At 29.9% G+C, this 16623-nt stretch overlaps 1 protein-coding gene, 1 long non-coding RNA gene and 1 other non-coding gene across 3 annotated transcripts; all 3 read right to left on the bottom strand.

Moving 5' to 3' along the window:
* Positions 1–950: 950 nt before the first annotated feature.
* On the bottom strand, positions 951–1747 carry LOC139426694 (uncharacterized). Its single transcript, XR_011637920.1, has 3 exons — positions 1645–1747; positions 1395–1559; positions 951–1316 (listed from the first exon to the last, which is right to left on the bottom strand). It is a non-coding gene; the product is annotated as an uncharacterized lncRNA (long non-coding RNA).
* Positions 1748–2678: 931 nt separating this feature from the next.
* On the bottom strand, positions 2679–12135 carry LOC122272101 (uncharacterized). The gene is made up of 6 exons (XM_071187031.1): positions 11941–12135; positions 9811–10182; positions 5769–9716; positions 4159–5580; positions 2827–2944; positions 2679–2741 (listed from the first exon to the last, which is right to left on the bottom strand). Exons 1-3 carry the CDS (start codon positions 12133–12135, stop codon positions 9000–9002), a joined length of 1284 nt encoding a protein of 427 aa, XP_071043132.1. The 3' UTR covers positions 2679–2741; positions 2827–2944; positions 4159–5580; positions 5769–8999.
* Positions 12136–16550: 4415 nt separating this feature from the next.
* Positions 16551–16623, bottom strand: TRNAV-AAC (transfer RNA valine (anticodon AAC)). The gene has a single exon. It is a non-coding gene; the product is annotated as a tRNA-Val (tRNA).

The raw sequence follows: 16623 nt of genomic DNA, 5'->3' as shown, positions 1-16623 counted from the left end.
ATATGTATATATATATATTACCCATGGGTAGAGAGAATTAAAATCGACATATTTTACATTTCCTTCGTGATACGATTTGACGGCGTTGGTACGCCCTCCGTAAAATGCATCACGTGGAATTAGTCATTCCTTCGTTTTATGGGAAAGCAAGAAAGTTTTCTGTTGTTCATTATCTTTTTTCATTTTTTCGAAACTCTTGCTCCCAGCTCTCTACTACGCTGTTGCCTAAAGATTGTAATTTCTCGGTACTCTCCTCAGTAGCCTGTCTCAGATCTCCCATGGTTATATTCTTGAAGGGATGGATTTGATCTGCTTCATAGCAATTTAAATAGCCATGGTAGAAGCAACCCTGAGAATAAAAATGAAGATTAATAATATACATACAAAAAATATATAAAATATTATAACCAATAGATTCATTACTAACATGCAGTTGATATACACGGTGTTCGTATCCTCACAGAAGCCATCAACAAAGGTATTTACGATCTTGACTTCTCCTGTGCCATTCGAAGCATTGTTAATTGATATTCCATTCTTGTCTGCAGTGAAGTCTATCCAACGAATAGAATCAGGGCTGTAGCTTACTTTTGCAGTATAGCCAGCTATGGGAAACATAGCGATTGTGTTTTCTTTTATATGGCTACTTCTAAAAACTGCCATACTGGCTGATGCACACCAAAAATATAAATGATTCATTATTTATATCCAACTACATACAACTTACAGTTACTTTAAAAACTGGAAAGGGTCGACACCTCCAACATCTAAGAATTCTTTTCTATAAATAAGACATGAACGTCTCAAGATGTCAACATCAGATCTATAGAATAAATTGAATTTTTTTGAAAAAAAATCCGATGATGGTAGTTGAATTGGTAATGGTAGACGAAGATGGTAGTGGTAGATGGAATTGGTAGAAAATAAAAATAAAGTTTTACTTACCTACAATAAGCCAAAATTTCTTCTTTTAAATTAAAGATTTTATCTTTTTGCTGCTCGTAACATTTGTAGAATTCTGCTCGAGCACTGCTACTCATGGCATCTGGTGAATAATAATGAGCTTCTGGTATGGATTCGATGAAGTCCTGATATTCTGGGGGGTGTTGAATAAATGAGGAAAGAACCCCTTACGTGTCTCGACCCACTTAAAAGTAACCGGTAGTTTTGACAATGGCATGGGCATGAAATTAATATCGATGATTCGCAGCTGCAAGGCCTTGTGTTGAATAAGCATCAGCAAACTTCCATTAGGAATTATATCAGGTTTGGTTCCTTGTTCAATCAACCAGGACAATATAAACTGACCATCGAATCTAAAATAATAAACATTAAAAAATTCATGAAAATAGTAACACAATAATATTCTTTCCAAATTCAAATAAAGAAATTACTTATGGGCAATTGCTGTATAACCCTTATGTTCCTCGCTAGACAACCATGTGCAAAAATCATGACATGCGTTGTACCCTGGAAATACCTGCTCCAATCTATCTGCCTTTTGTGCAACAGCCAGATTGACAAATGAGACATAATCAAGAGTGTGAAGAAAACCGGATCTGAAACAAATTATTTTAAATTCGGTACTGAAATAAAATTATATATTAAATAAAAATTATTTTATTATAGCACTCTTATTATTACCTTCAAAATTATCTGCATCGTTTTAAGTACAATATGTACAATGCTCATGTTCTTCCTTAAACCATTCTCGTGTACCAAACTAAAGAGCAGTGTCTAGTTTCTCCGTATTNGGGGCAGCATAAGGGGTTGAACTTTCTTTTATAATGTTATTTTTTAACAATTCCTCTATTTGTAAATCAATTTCCTGTTGTTGTTTTGGGTATGTTTTGTACGACCTTAGAGATATAGGTAAATCTGAGGTTAACCTGACTCTTTGCGGTTCCATTCTAATTTCTCCTACGTCATGTTTATGTTTCGCAAATATATCATCATAACTTTTTAAAATTTCTTTTAAGTCCACATTTTTTATCTCGCTTTCATTTTTTATTTTTTCGTCGATATTAACCTGATAATGTTTGCACCCATTACCTAGATCTATCTTCGAATCATTTGATATTTTTGGAAATTTTTTCTTTTTCCTATTTTTCCTTTTATTTTTGTTACCCTTTACATTATTTTTTTCAATGTTTACTTTTACTGAAACATCTTTAACTTTTATTTTTTCAACATTTTTACCCTTAACATTTTGAGAATTTTCCTGTCTAATGTGCAAAGATAAGTTGTCATTGTTAGAATTAGCAGAGGTGATCAATCTCTTACCAAATTGAGTAACAAGTTCCTCCTCATCTTCGGAGGGATTTTCAATTACAATAGAATTTTTTAAGTAATTAAAATCACATAAACAATTTAAAATATGTTTTGCGATTTCATTTTTATTTCCCTCACTGGAAATATTTAGAATGTCTGAAATTTTGACTAATTCCGAAAAATTAAAAATATCACAAATTTCTTTCAGTTTGTTTGAAAATTCATCATCGTTAAGTTCAAACGAAAATTCTGTAAAATTTAGAATTTTGTTACGGTTTAATCTAGAAAAATCATTTGGAAACAAAAGTTTAAATAATAACTTCATTTTGTTTGCCTTCGTTACTTTAATTGACGTTTGAACCACATCTATTTCTTTTAAAAGCAGTATAAATGCAGTATAATTACTAGCCTTTTGTGCAACAGCCAGATTGACAAATGAGACATAATCAAGAGTGTGAAGAAAACCGGATCTGAAACAAATTATTTTAAATTCGGTACTGAAATAAAATTATATATTAAATAAAAATTATTTTATTATAGCACTCTTATTATTACCTTCAAAATTATCTGCATCGTTTTAAGTACAATATGTACAATGCTCATGTTCTTCCTTAAACCATTCTCGTGTACCAAACTAAAGAGCAGTGTCTAGTTTCTCCGTATTCACACCCACCTAGGTTAACAAAAAAGCAAAATCAGGTTAATAAACCAGCAAAATCAGTAAACAATTTAAAGTTAAAGGATAGTTTTTCAGCAACCATGTATGGAGCACAGTGCTGAAGTGGTACTCTTCTGTTAGATACATACGCATACAAAGCATTAAAATCCTTAACGTATTCACATATATGAAGTGATATGGTGAATATGAATATGGTGAGTTCGCAATAATTAATTCATTCTCAAGTTGTTGTTTTTTCAGTTCGAGATTCTTCTTTGGTACATTTAATTCCACAACAATAAAGCCAATGTTAATTAAGAAGCATGAATGGAATACAGTGCAGATATATGCACATATATGGAGTACAGTGCTGAAGTGGTACTCTTCTGTTAGATACATAAGCATACAAAGCATTAAAATCCTTAACATATTCACATATATGAAGTGATATGGTGAATTTTATATATGTGCTGAGTTCACAATACTTAATTCATTCTCAAGTTGTTGATTTTTTTTCAGTTCGAGATTCTTCATCGATACATTTAATTCTACAACAGTAAAGCCAATGTTAATTAAGAAGCATGAAATATCGCTATTTTTTTTTAAATTCACGCGAAAATTTTAAAGTTAAATAACGAAATAACACTTACATGTTTTGGGCTGTCAGTAGTAGGCCTAACGTTATAGGGGATGGCAATAACGTGACTTTTTTGATTTTATTGACTTTAAAATACTCGTTATTGACGGTTTTATTACCTTTATGTATTTCATAAAAATGAAATTGTACGAAGCATTTTAAGCTGCATTAACGTACTGTTTGGCGCAGCATATCCTCCTTTGGATCTTGTGCCATTAAACTCTATATTCAATCAATCATTAAAAACCATATTAGGGAGCATCGTCAGATCGAACTGAATCAGACGCTTGTTATCCTGTAAAGCTTTGTCTCGGGCTTGTTGATGTCTTTTCTTTTTTTAGCACCTGCAGATTTTTGAAGGATTGTGCAGAGCAATAGGGTCACTGCTGAGCTCGCAAACCATCTTCCTAATGGAATCAAAGTTTAAGTTTTTTGGAGTTTTTTAAAATTTAGAGAAAAACCATCGAACTTTAAATTACAACATGTTTTTCCTGAAGCGGTTTCATACCCATAATTATTCGGTCCACCTAAAATAACAAATGTTAATTTTCGATAAAATAAATCAGCGGTTAAAAAAAAGAGGAGTGCTTACTAGATATAAATTTAGTAATGGTATCATCCTCTAACTCGTCCGTGAACTCCCCTAGAAAATTCTCGAGAGGGGGGGATCATTGTTACCATCTTCGGCATAGACAATAGAGTCCGCATCGTGGTATAACACGCTTCCACCCAGCTTGTCCATTTCTTGATAAAGCTTCATTCTGGCCCAGGCTGTTGTGAAGGCCGCAATAGAGATGGTGGTCGAATCTTGGGACACAAATTTTTTCTGTGATTCCAAATGAATACCTGCTATCTCATCATTCGGTAAAAACGCATCTTTAATCTAAAAAGGAAAATATGCGATAAGTACAATAACACTGAAAAAATATTAAAAAAGTGTGTAATTAAGATTCACATACGTTTTTTGTAGGATCAGCAAACACTTTATCAAATTCCGGTACAGTTCTAACACCATCTGAAAAAAGTGGCAATGATTATAACTTGTAAATTTCATTTCATTTAAATATTGAAAAGGATTTAATTTTTACATACCGTCCTCAAAAACTGTTCTATAGCAATTTTGCCACCTGCCTTCTTCCTTAATTTTTTAAGATTTTAAAATATTCCAGAGCTACTCTTTTCTTTTTCAAAATACAAGTTGTAGGTGCGGTATGGCCAAAAATGGCTTTTGCGACAATAATTCTTAATAAACTTTAAAAATTTTTTTTTTCAAAATACTCTTCAATGTGCCTCATTTTATCTTCTTCCGTGACGGAATTGAAGGCCACCCGCTTGCTTCCTGCTTGATTTTTAAGAACAAATCAATAAAATCACGAAACAGTGAATCAGACGTTTCGTTGAAGTGATAAACTTCGGGAGATTTTTTTCCCAAAAGAATGATTGTATATTATAATAAGAATTATCTAGTCAAATAAATCTAACTTTAACACTTTCGCTACCGGAACGCCTCGTGAACTAAACTACCGAAAACGCCCGAAGTGCCCGTAAAACTAGTTAGAAATTCTCCCCCCTTTTCGAAAAATGACGCACAATGGGAGAGGTGTGGCAGTAATCGTCCTTGAAGGAAATTTACGAAAAAGGGGAAAGAATAGAGGGATTTTTCAACAAAAGTTTGGTTCATATCTTTCTGCTCTTGTAAAGTTGTTTTCTCTTTTTTTTGTATATATATAAATGAGGAGGTGTGAATAGATTGCCTCCTCATTTAGATAATTAAATTAATTAATAAAAATAATTAGCTGGTATATTAAACGAAGTATTGGAAACAAATAGCAAAAAATTTAATCTGGATTATTCGTATCATACACATGGCGAGAAGCGCCAAAAATTAGTGATTAACAAGGTACAGGCGTTTACAACATTATATTCAAATGTTTTACATATACGAGTGACTGTTTAAAAACTACATGTAAGAGGCACGTCTCGTGCATGTGCAAATCACATGCTAAATGCATACCTGTTATTTGCTCTTCTAAGAATATAGTGTCTGTTTTACTTACAAATTNGCGCCAAAAATTAGTGATTAACAAGGTACAGGCGTTTACAACACTATATTCAAATGTTTTACATATACGAGTGACTGTTTAAAAACTACATGTAAGAGGCACGTCTCGTGCATGTGCAAATCACATGCTAAATGCATACCTGTTATTTGCTCTTCTAAGAATCTGTCTGTTTTACTTCTAATCTAATGCTCTTCTAAGAATCTGTCTGTTTTACTTACAAATTTCAGCTCCCCATTTGTAGAGCACCCTGCTGATATCAGTGAAATAATGTAAAACTTATTGTATTATATATTCTATATAGTAATTAACTCTTCTTTACCTGAATTTTTTTCCTATCTAGCTAACTCTATCAGAGATGACTTATATATTATTTTGTTAGAATTGAACCTGTATCAATCATGATGATTTCTAATGCAACTGACCTGGGCATTAAATGAAATAAATAAAAGTACATAGATTATCACTAAATGTCAAGTTTTCTACTATGTTTTGCAAATTTATTCAATTTCTTTTATTCTTGCTACTTTATACATCAACGAAATTGTTAAACGAAAAGGTTCACACATTAAAGTGTTAGCATAGGTTATAACACAACTTAGGTAGCATGCATAATCATACAGGGGTAAAAGCATCATAAAATACCATTCTGATAAAATATTTGGAAAAGCAACACTGTTTCCCTTTTTAAATATCAAAATTTTTGTATTTTTTAATTAGAAAACATCAAAATTATTGTATTAGAATATGTCATGATAAAGCTATCTATATTTAAAAATAATTACTCCAATTAAATAATAGCTTCTCTCTCTTTCTTTCTTTAAAAAAAAATAGTTTCATTGAAATAGATAAACAATGAAAATATAAACAAATTTAATCAAATTGCCGCTTAAAGACTTTCTAAGAATGGGAAATTTAAAAAAAATAATTCTATGTACACAGCTTAATAGTCATCATAGTGAATATTTATCGGTAATGTCTTATTCAAACACCTTTGAATTGCTCTTTGCTGTCAGGCTAACAATCGACTTCCATTTTAATTTTGCCATTACATAAAGCAAAATATATTTAGTTTAATTCATATGTATATTAAGTATGTTAATTCCAATTGTATTTTTCTGAGTTTCAACAGTTTTGAATTAAAAACATAAGAGAGTTTTAGCTATATTCTTCTTAAATAATTCAAATGCTGTTTAGTTTTACTTACTAAGAAATATCCTTCATGTTTCAAAAAAAGTTTAATCAAAATTGCTTATTTTGCTTAATGAGAAGGAGAAAGAATAACAAATTTTAAATAACTTATAATGCAAATGATTGATCACACAAAAAAATAAATAAATAAAATAAAAGATTTCTCCCTTTGCTTTTTAGTATCACTTGGAAACAATAATCTTACAAATGGTATTACAATGGATAATGTGATGATCATCCATGTCAAACTGACCATGGAGTTAGAACACATGCCAGAAGTAATAGATCTTTTAGCCATAGAAATATGTTAGAAGTGTACACGGCGAGGAGGTAGATCACTCCTCAGTATTATATTTGCGATAAAATTTGCTAAATAAATACATGTGATTCAATAAATTTTAGTATTAAATGTCGAGGAGGTACATCACTCCTCAGCATTATATTTGCGATAAAATTTGCTAAATAAATACATGTGATTCAATAACTTTTAGTATTAAATGTTAAATAAAACAACAACTACTTCCACTACTACAATTGATTGCTTGATGGAAAAATCGGTTACAGTTAATTTGTTTTAGTTTATAAATTTGGTGGTGCGCCATCTGCTGTCAGATTGCCAGTGCCATCTGTTGAGAGTCTGAGGAGACAGCAAGTTGCCGCATATATAAACGAAAATGTCTATTCGCCGTAAAGGTCTTTCGACCGAAGAAGCTTTGAAAATAATTTTCAATGATGAGACAGATGACTCTGATTTTAATGAATTAGGGGATGAAGAAGAATTCGATGATGTGGCACCAACTGAAACCACTATTACCCCTAACGATAGCAGTAATAGTGATGAGGAAGATGATGAATAAAATCCAGTAGAATATGATTGGGCTTCTGACGTGAGAAATGAAAATATTTTTGTCTAAATTCAGAGCCAAACCGTGGATTACTACCAGATTCGTCACTGTTAGATTATTTAAAGCTCTATTTGACTGATGAGCTTTGCAAATCAGTTATAGAAAATACTAACAAATATGCGGAGTTTTGCCAAAAACAGAAAAACATAGAGGACACAAACTGGAGCCCATTGACTTCTAATAACGAATTGTAGTGTTTTTTTTTGGCATTTTACTCAGCATGAGTTTAGTGAAAATGTCTAAAAAACTGATGAGTAGGAACCGTTTTTTGAAAATCAAACATTATTTTCACATCTCTGATAGAGAGTCAGAAAATGGATGAAAACTATAGATATTCGTAAAAAGTTCAGCCGATGTTTGATCAAATCCAGGAAAATTTTAGGAAGCACTTAATTCCATACGGAGGGAACTTTGTTGATGAAGCTTTATTGAAGTAAAAAGGAAGGCTTGGCATAGGTCAGTATATGCCCCTTAAACCTGCAAAACGTGGCATAAAATTATGGATGCTCTGTACTTCAAAGCATGGGTATATTTTGAGCTTTGATCTGTATGGAGAAAAACAGGTTAATGTCAAAAGAAGTGGGAAAGATTTGGGATATGACGTTGTGATGCATATGACGCAAACTTTAAACAAAATTCAGGACACGTAATTTATTTTGACGGATTTTTTTTCTAGTCCAACTTTAATGTATGATTTATATCGATCTGGTCACTATGCATGCGGCACTCTTATGCCGAATAGAAAAAATTTGCCGGAAGACATAAAACAAACTTAACATTACAGACTTAAACATGATTCTTTACAATACATAACCATGATAGCAGGATATTAAAATTAATAAAATAAAAAACACTCCAGAATACAAAACTAATAGAAAGTTAAAAGTAACAAACATCAAATATGAATACCATGATCATACTAACCTGAATACCTTGGGATACTTACCTCTAGGATAAAATAAAATTTCAGTATAAAATTTACGGCCCTATCACATAACATCGAGGTTAAAGAATTACAAATATTGTTTCAAAATGAAGAGGTAATTGTAAACTACAAATAAAATGTTCTAATACAGAATAGTCACAAGAGAGGAGAATGTAATAATGCAGTCTGAAGGTATAAAAAAATACATTTAAAATAAGAGGTAACAACTCAAATAAAACATTAATTATGCAAGTGTTCATTGGAGGCTAAACTTGTCGATGAAAATTTGCCGCAGATCTTCTTCCAAACACAGAGATGCACCCGTAAAATACTTTCAAACCGCCAATTTCAACTACCTATAAGTATTAAATTTATTAAATATAAAAATAGATAACAGACTAATACCAATTTCAAACAAACTGTAAACAAAAGCTGACATGTACTTATCGTCACTTAGTATAGGATTCGTAATGTTCACCAACCCACATATCGTTATCAGGATATCGTCGATTACATCCATCATGTGCCAATGAAGCGGACCTTTTAATAACTTGAAAATCTTCAACCTTTGGTTAAGACGTTCGATGTGAACTCTAGCGGAGGCAATCACTTTAGTCATTGAAACTTGATTTTCTGCAAGCTGTGTCTTTTGCCTTAAAAACGGGGGCCTAAAAAGAGTTATATGATTCTCTTTGCATACGTCTTCAAATTTAAAACCTTTATCCACCATCACAGCATCCACCAGGGGCTCTAACATGTGAAGCACGTTGCTTTGGCGAATGATGCAACTGTCACTGGTTCGCCCACCATATGCCTGGCTAACAAAGCAGATTACGCCTCCAGGTGAACAGCCAACCAGAAGCTTAACTGTGTGATCAGAATAATAATTGGAATAAGTCCTAACCCTACAATTCAGACAGCTTGGTTTCTCCACAACAACCTCTGTGCAATCAAATACTACACGTACATTTTGAAAAAGCTTAAAACAGTTTGGCATATTCTCCATAACATGCTCTTTCGTTGGCCAAAATATAAAGTTCTGAAAATGGTCAGCCAAAGCAGTGAGAACCTGTTAGGGATAAAAATTTTTAAAAAATAACAAATTTGAAAATACATCAAACAATCCATGTATATGAAAAGCCATAAATTAATCCATGTCTTACCTCCTTAAAAATAATTTTCACCAAATTCGGTGTACAACCAAACAGAATAGCAGCATAGCTGTAAGATTGATTCTGCTTGATAATTTGAAAAGCCAAAAATATCTGATGTGTGGCATCAATCTTTCTTTTGGTCAATCGAGGGTCCACGTCAGCAACAATCTGATGAAGTAGTTGAAAAGAGGTCAAACCCGTAGCAGTATTTAGTTGCTTCTCCGTTAAACTCGAAACATTGACTAAAATAAGAGAAGCCAAATCTCCACTGTGTCCCTCCTTCCATTTGACATTCTTACTCGGGAAGTGAAGGAGCCTCAATAAGGGGAGCAGCTTGTTTCTTCCTAAAAATAAAAAACCTTTAAGACTCTTGTATGGAATCTAATGAAAATCCTTTCTGCTTTGTAATACTAAAGCTTTGTAATACCACATTACTAAAAGTCTTACATCTTTTAGGTCAACTTAATTTTCAATATATTTCAGGATTCCAATTATAAAGTTAGACATTTCAAAATTGCCAAGTATTATCTTGCAATTTAAAATAGACTGTAAAAGAAAACTTTGATATTAACAGTATAGTTGACAGTTGATAAAAACCTAATATACTTACGGCATTCACCAATCAATATAGAAAAAAATGTTAATAATTTAACAGTTCTAATCCATCATTTCAACTTCGATTGAAAGAGATAATGTTAAAGTATATTAAATAGAAAAAAACTTAAAAAGAGAGACTGATAAAATTTTGATAAGTGATAGCTTAATTTTCTCGTTTAAATTACAAAATTTATCATCATAAATATTTAAAAAGAAATTTATTATAGACACCTGCACCAAAATAATCATTAAGTTATGGTAATATTAAAAGCAGCGTGCAATTTTTTTAGAAATAAAACGAAGAAAACTTAATGAGGATAACTCATAGCCACCACCGACATACATAATTCTTTGTAAATACAAAAAAAATACTTGTTACTTTGGAAAATTGTAGTTAACAGATGAAAAGGCACCTAAATACAAAAATATTTCCACTTAACGTTTCTCACAAACATTTTGAAAGCACTTACAGTTCAAGAGCTTTTCGGCGCCTAGCATGTTCTAATGCAATTTTTTTTGCTCTTTCAACATAGGTGTTAATTACAGTTGAAGGCGGCAGATAGGAATAGCATCCTATTTTAAATTAGGCCTCCGCGTAGGAATATCTGAAAGAAAGAACAGATCATTAATCAGAAGCAGAGCAAGGAGTTTTATCTAATCTTTTTCTTGCAGAAACAGTTCTGTAATCCTAACTGTAAATTAAAATTACTCCATCAAAATAATTTCTGGTTTTTATTTCAAAATACTGAAAATCTTTTAACATTCTCGCATGAAAACATGGATTACTTTGGTTGGTAGATACACATAATTGCTAAAAACATACAGTTTCAAAAATTAAATTACACAATGAATTGATTTAAAAAAATATATAGTATACACTTATGATAAAACTAATAATTAATCTAGTTTAATTAAAATCAACCCTGAAGAATTCAAAATTGATTATATAATCGAAGTCAAAAAGAAAGTTATAAAATGAAACCTTCTTCCAAAAAGTAGCTTCTTAAAATATGGAAATGTGTTTCACAATTTATTAAAAAAAAATTGCATGGAAGACACATGTAAAACGTGGTATGATTGCATTTGCATATATTTTGTAAATAAATTGAATTACAATAAGCTCAATCTCAATTTGTGGAACACTGGACATATTTTGTATTCCAAATACGGAATTCTCTTTTATAAAATAGTAAACTTATTACTCTCTTATTGACTTAAATTACTTTTACTTATTACTTTCTTATCGTCACTTGAAAATGAATCTGTTTGATTACTGTAGTAATCAAGAAATGCATAGCTGTACTGATTTAAAAACGTTCTTTTATAAAGATTTCAAAAATAGATAAATAAAAATATAACACACAAATCATGCGAACCTTGGAATGTTAAATCAATAGCCATTGCAACACACATCTACCCTTGTTTACGAATGCATTATATAACTTAAATTATGCATAAAATTGAAATGAAGAAAGGGCAAGCTTATTAAAGTAATTGGACAGGACAAATGAAGTCTGAAGCTTTAAAGTGTTGACTACATACTCGAATTCCAGAACTGACATCCTTTCCAATGCGTAACTCGTGTATCCATTGCTTGCGTCTTTTTCCGTCAGAAATCTTTGGAGATATGTGAAAACTAACAGAAGGATTTTTAAAAGCGTACGTAGAACAACGAGGTACACAACAGTACGATTTATCTAACTTATTTAAATTTTTTCTAACTATTATTCTACTCATGATAATTTGAGATACTAGAACCAATTAGCACGTCCGACTCTCTTCGAGACTTACAAGCAACTGAAGGAATAAGCGATGGAGGGGGCGGAGCTACGACATGGAATTGGTTTTTCTCCACAGATGGCGTATTCGAGCGTTGCGATCGCGAATCATGAAAGTGCATCTTGGCAATGCCTTTCCTTACCAAATATGCTCTGCACAAAATGGATCGACAAAAAACAAGTATATATGTTCTCAACAAACGTTAAAAATGAAAACAAAATAGTCCAAAGAAGAAAAGGATGTGAAAAAATTGACGTATGTTGCCCAGCATCTTTTGAAATGTTCAGCAAATTTATGGGCGATGTAAATCTTGCTGATCAGAATCGTAAGTACTATTCTGTTAGCAGAAAGTCTTCAAAATGACGTATGTTGCCCAGCATCTTTTGAAATGTACAACAAATTTATGGGCGGTGTAGATCTTGCTGATCAGAATCGTAAGTACTATTCTGTTAGTTACCACCATTTTGAAGACTTTCTACTATCTTTTTTCCATTGTAATAGGCACCGCCATTAATAATGCATTTATTTTGAAAACGACGTCGGAACAATCTAAAAGTAAAAATTCTCTTTATCATTTTAAAAATGAATTCATTCACAACATAGAAATAAGTCATCTGATACAACGCAAATGTCCTTTTCTAGATTACTCACCTCAGCTAATCATGTGCATAAAAGAAGAAAAATTGACGGTCGTTAGAGAATCTGCATGAAATGTAAGCATATGAATAGGAAAACTCTTTCGGATAAAAGCATTCATAGCACTTGAGAATGCGAAACATGTAAAATGTGCCTGTGTAAATAATGTTTTGATTAATTGATATTTTTCTTATTTTATAAAAAAATCTTTATATGTCTAAAAAATATCGCAATCATAAAACATTTGGAAGATAGATAACAATGCAGTTATTTTTACATTGTTTTAGCATTGAATTGTGTCATTTTTAATTGAAAAATCTATTTAAAAAAGGCGAAGTAAAACACAAAATGTATTTATATATATTGAATTAAATAATATACTAAATTTTGGCTAATACATACATCTAATTTTTATTAAATCTTTTGTTTAAAAATTTTTTTATATTTTTTTCCTAATTATTTTGTATGGCAATCAAATTTATATCATATGGATGCTAAATAAAAAAAGTAATTATAAGACACACATTATACAATAATAAACATATAAGTGTTTATAAACAAAAGCATATCATCTATTTTTTAGATATTTTTTGTCATTTAAATGGAATTAGGAAAAATATTTTACCTATCTTATACCGTGAATAAATAATATTCTGCATAATATTTTGAACAACTTTTAAATTGCTTTAAATAAAGATATCAATGCCATTTTGTTTTCATCAACACTGTTAGAGGGGATGCATACTTGCTTTTTATTTATTTTTACCTTATTGTGAATATCATATATTATTTATTGTATTTAAGTTACAAGTTTTATTTATTGATTTATTTTTTTAAAAGGCTTAAATTAGTAAATACATAGTATCAAGTTATAATACAAGTAATATGCTTTATTTTGTCTTTTTATGTCAAATATATTGTTAATCATGAATATTGCACAAAACACTATTAATTTTGAGTTAATTTTCTAAACTTTATTTTTGGCTTTATAGCATAAAAAAAAAATATTGTTTGTAAATATAAATGTATTTTTATTGTTCAGACATTATTTGAAAATTTACCTCAATATATCTTGATTAATTTATTTTATGTTGTGAATTAATAATATTCTGCATGTCTATGATGGAAGAATATATATATTTAGGTAATTTAGGATTAATAATATTTAGGATTAAATATTTTCAAAACAGGTTTACAAATTAAAGAATTTTTTTAATATTTCGAATGCTTCTTGACAATTGAGAGTCCAACACCACACATTTGAAGAAATTTAACATTAGTTAGAGGTTTGAAATTTTTAATTGATTCAATGTTGTTGATATCAGGAGTTACTATACCATATCATAACCAAAAAATTGAATTTTAGTTTGCAAAAAAGAGCATTTAGAAGCTTTTAAGTTTTCAAATCTACATATTTCAATAATTTCTTTAAGATGATTTCAATGTTCTTCAAAACTATTATATTACAAGGTTAATTTGAATTTGCCAGAAACCATTTACAGTATCAAGTCTACTAAAATAAGCACTATTCCCTAATTTATCTATGAGAGTTTCTATAAGAGGTAATGGCTCTGCATCCGATTTAGTAATTTGACAGCACTTATTATTAAATATTTAAGAAGAGGAGTACATAGGAAGAGTACTTGAAACTTGCTCTAAGCACTTATAAATAAAGGATCTGTAAAAAATGTGGTTATAAATGCTAACAACAGGCTAAAAAGTTTATGATTGTATTTTTTTGCCTCCGAAATATTATGCATTCTGAATACATTCAACATTAAAAGCCTTGTAGAACTCAAGATATTATAATATTTATTATAAGATTAAAATATTGTAATATAATAAATACATTTGTTAAAACAATTTTCGATTCAAAAAAAGAAGAGAAAGCAATGTTTTAAGGCTAGATAGGTAGCTATAGGTTACCACAATTTTCAATGTTTATGTACTACATTATACAAGCGAAATGCGAAAAAATCAAAAGTCATCCCTTTAAAGAAACATTTAAATTAAATTTATCTATTAATATTCGTTTCTAGCCAGTGTTGAGAAGGAAAAAAAAATATTTTAAAATCAAAACTCATAATGAAAATAAAATATCTACTTTAAAAAAAGGATACTCATAAAAAATTAGATTTGAAAAATCTGGGTTAATAAATTTTTTTTTTTAAATTGGTAATCCTTAGTGGGATTGTGATATTTCCTTTTTATGATAGCCTCAATAAAATATGTGTAACAAACTTAATAAATTTTATAATCAAATCAACCGCATAATGCGTTAGAAGTTCACATTTCCATTAACAAGTTTTAAATGTATAGATGGCACCACCTGTACAGTATTGAATTTCGCTTTCTAATCTAGTTCTCCTATTTATTAAAACAAATATCGCAATATCATTTCATATGTTTTAATTTTCTCTTATAAAGAAATTGTAAAGAACAGCTCTTTTATTCCATAGCTTTAATAGTGAACTTTTTGTGGAAATTTGAAATCAGAATATTCTGTGTACATTACTTGACTCAGTTTATAATGAATTTTATTATAGTGCTGCCATCTATAATCCTTATTCAAAACTGCCTATTTTAATTAATTTGAAAACTTCACTTGTAACTAAATATAAAATTGATACACCTTCTAGATTTTGAAATTTTACGGTAAATTTTCTCTTATTTGGTAACTTTCTTTTTTTTATTAATAATGAGACTTTTTTCGACATCAATTACTTTGGTGATCTCCTGAATAGTGAGTGAACTGAATACATCTTTGAAATAGATTTCAATTTGACGATTTTGTTTGGGGGAGAGGATAAGATTAAACAAAATATAAATTTATTTTTAATGAGTTGGTGTGATAATTAAATGTGATCACATCAAAAATAAAATTTAAGTTCTCTTGACGTCTTATTAAAAATTAAAGTATTTTCAGAAATGATTTAAATAGTTTTATGTCATATCTTTTTTTAAATTTAATTTTGAGCAAACAACTTAGTAAAAGTTTTACTTTTTGATGTCTGTGTTATTTTTTTAAAGAAATTCAAGTATTTAGTTCAGTTAAACAAATAATAACATTAAACATGCAAGGAAAAAATTTAGAACGTATTAAAGAGAAAAATAATAATAATTAAAAATATCCACATAAGATAAATAAATAAATTTTGAAAAAAATTATGCCTCCCATTTAATGCTATACATGAAATGGGTGTGATTATTATATAAATGTTCCTATTTTTTTTAATAGCATCTGTTTACATTTTTATACCTATTCAAATTATTAATAAAAAATTAAAATAAAATGTAATGAATATTAAAAGATATAGCTTTTTTAACTAATACTTTTATATTAAAACCTTAATTTCTATTCGGGGCTTAAGAGACTGTGCAGGTGACAATTATATAAATTGGAGAAAAAATATTAATAAAAAAAATTATTATATGCATTAAAAATTTAAAGATTTTTCTCATAAAAATTTATTTTGGATACTTTATTTTCAGGATATTTTTTACCTTTTTTAATAAAAATTTTGCAATAATTCGTTTATCAAGAAGAGAAAAATATAAATATATACACGAGGAGATTTAAGAGTAACTGAAAAAAAGATGAAGGAAATTTTAGTGAAAAAATTGAATGTAAAGATATTGTTTGCTTTTCAAAGTTTATAAAAAGTAGTTTCACTAAAAATTGCAAATTCAATAAGAAGAAGAAAAATATATCTATGAAGCAAAACATTATGCTCATCTGTACCTACCAGGTTTCGAACCTGGGACCTTCCGCGTGTTAGGCGGATGTGATAACCACTACACCATAGGTAC

Source organism: Parasteatoda tepidariorum, chromosome 10 (genome assembly GCF_043381705.1).
Source record: "Parasteatoda tepidariorum isolate YZ-2023 chromosome 10, CAS_Ptep_4.0, whole genome shotgun sequence".
In the NCBI taxonomy this organism is placed as follows: Eukaryota; Metazoa; Arthropoda; class Arachnida; order Araneae; family Theridiidae; genus Parasteatoda; species Parasteatoda tepidariorum.
The sequence above is the reverse complement of the archived record's forward strand: the minus strand, read 5'-3'. Positions and strand labels throughout refer to the sequence as shown.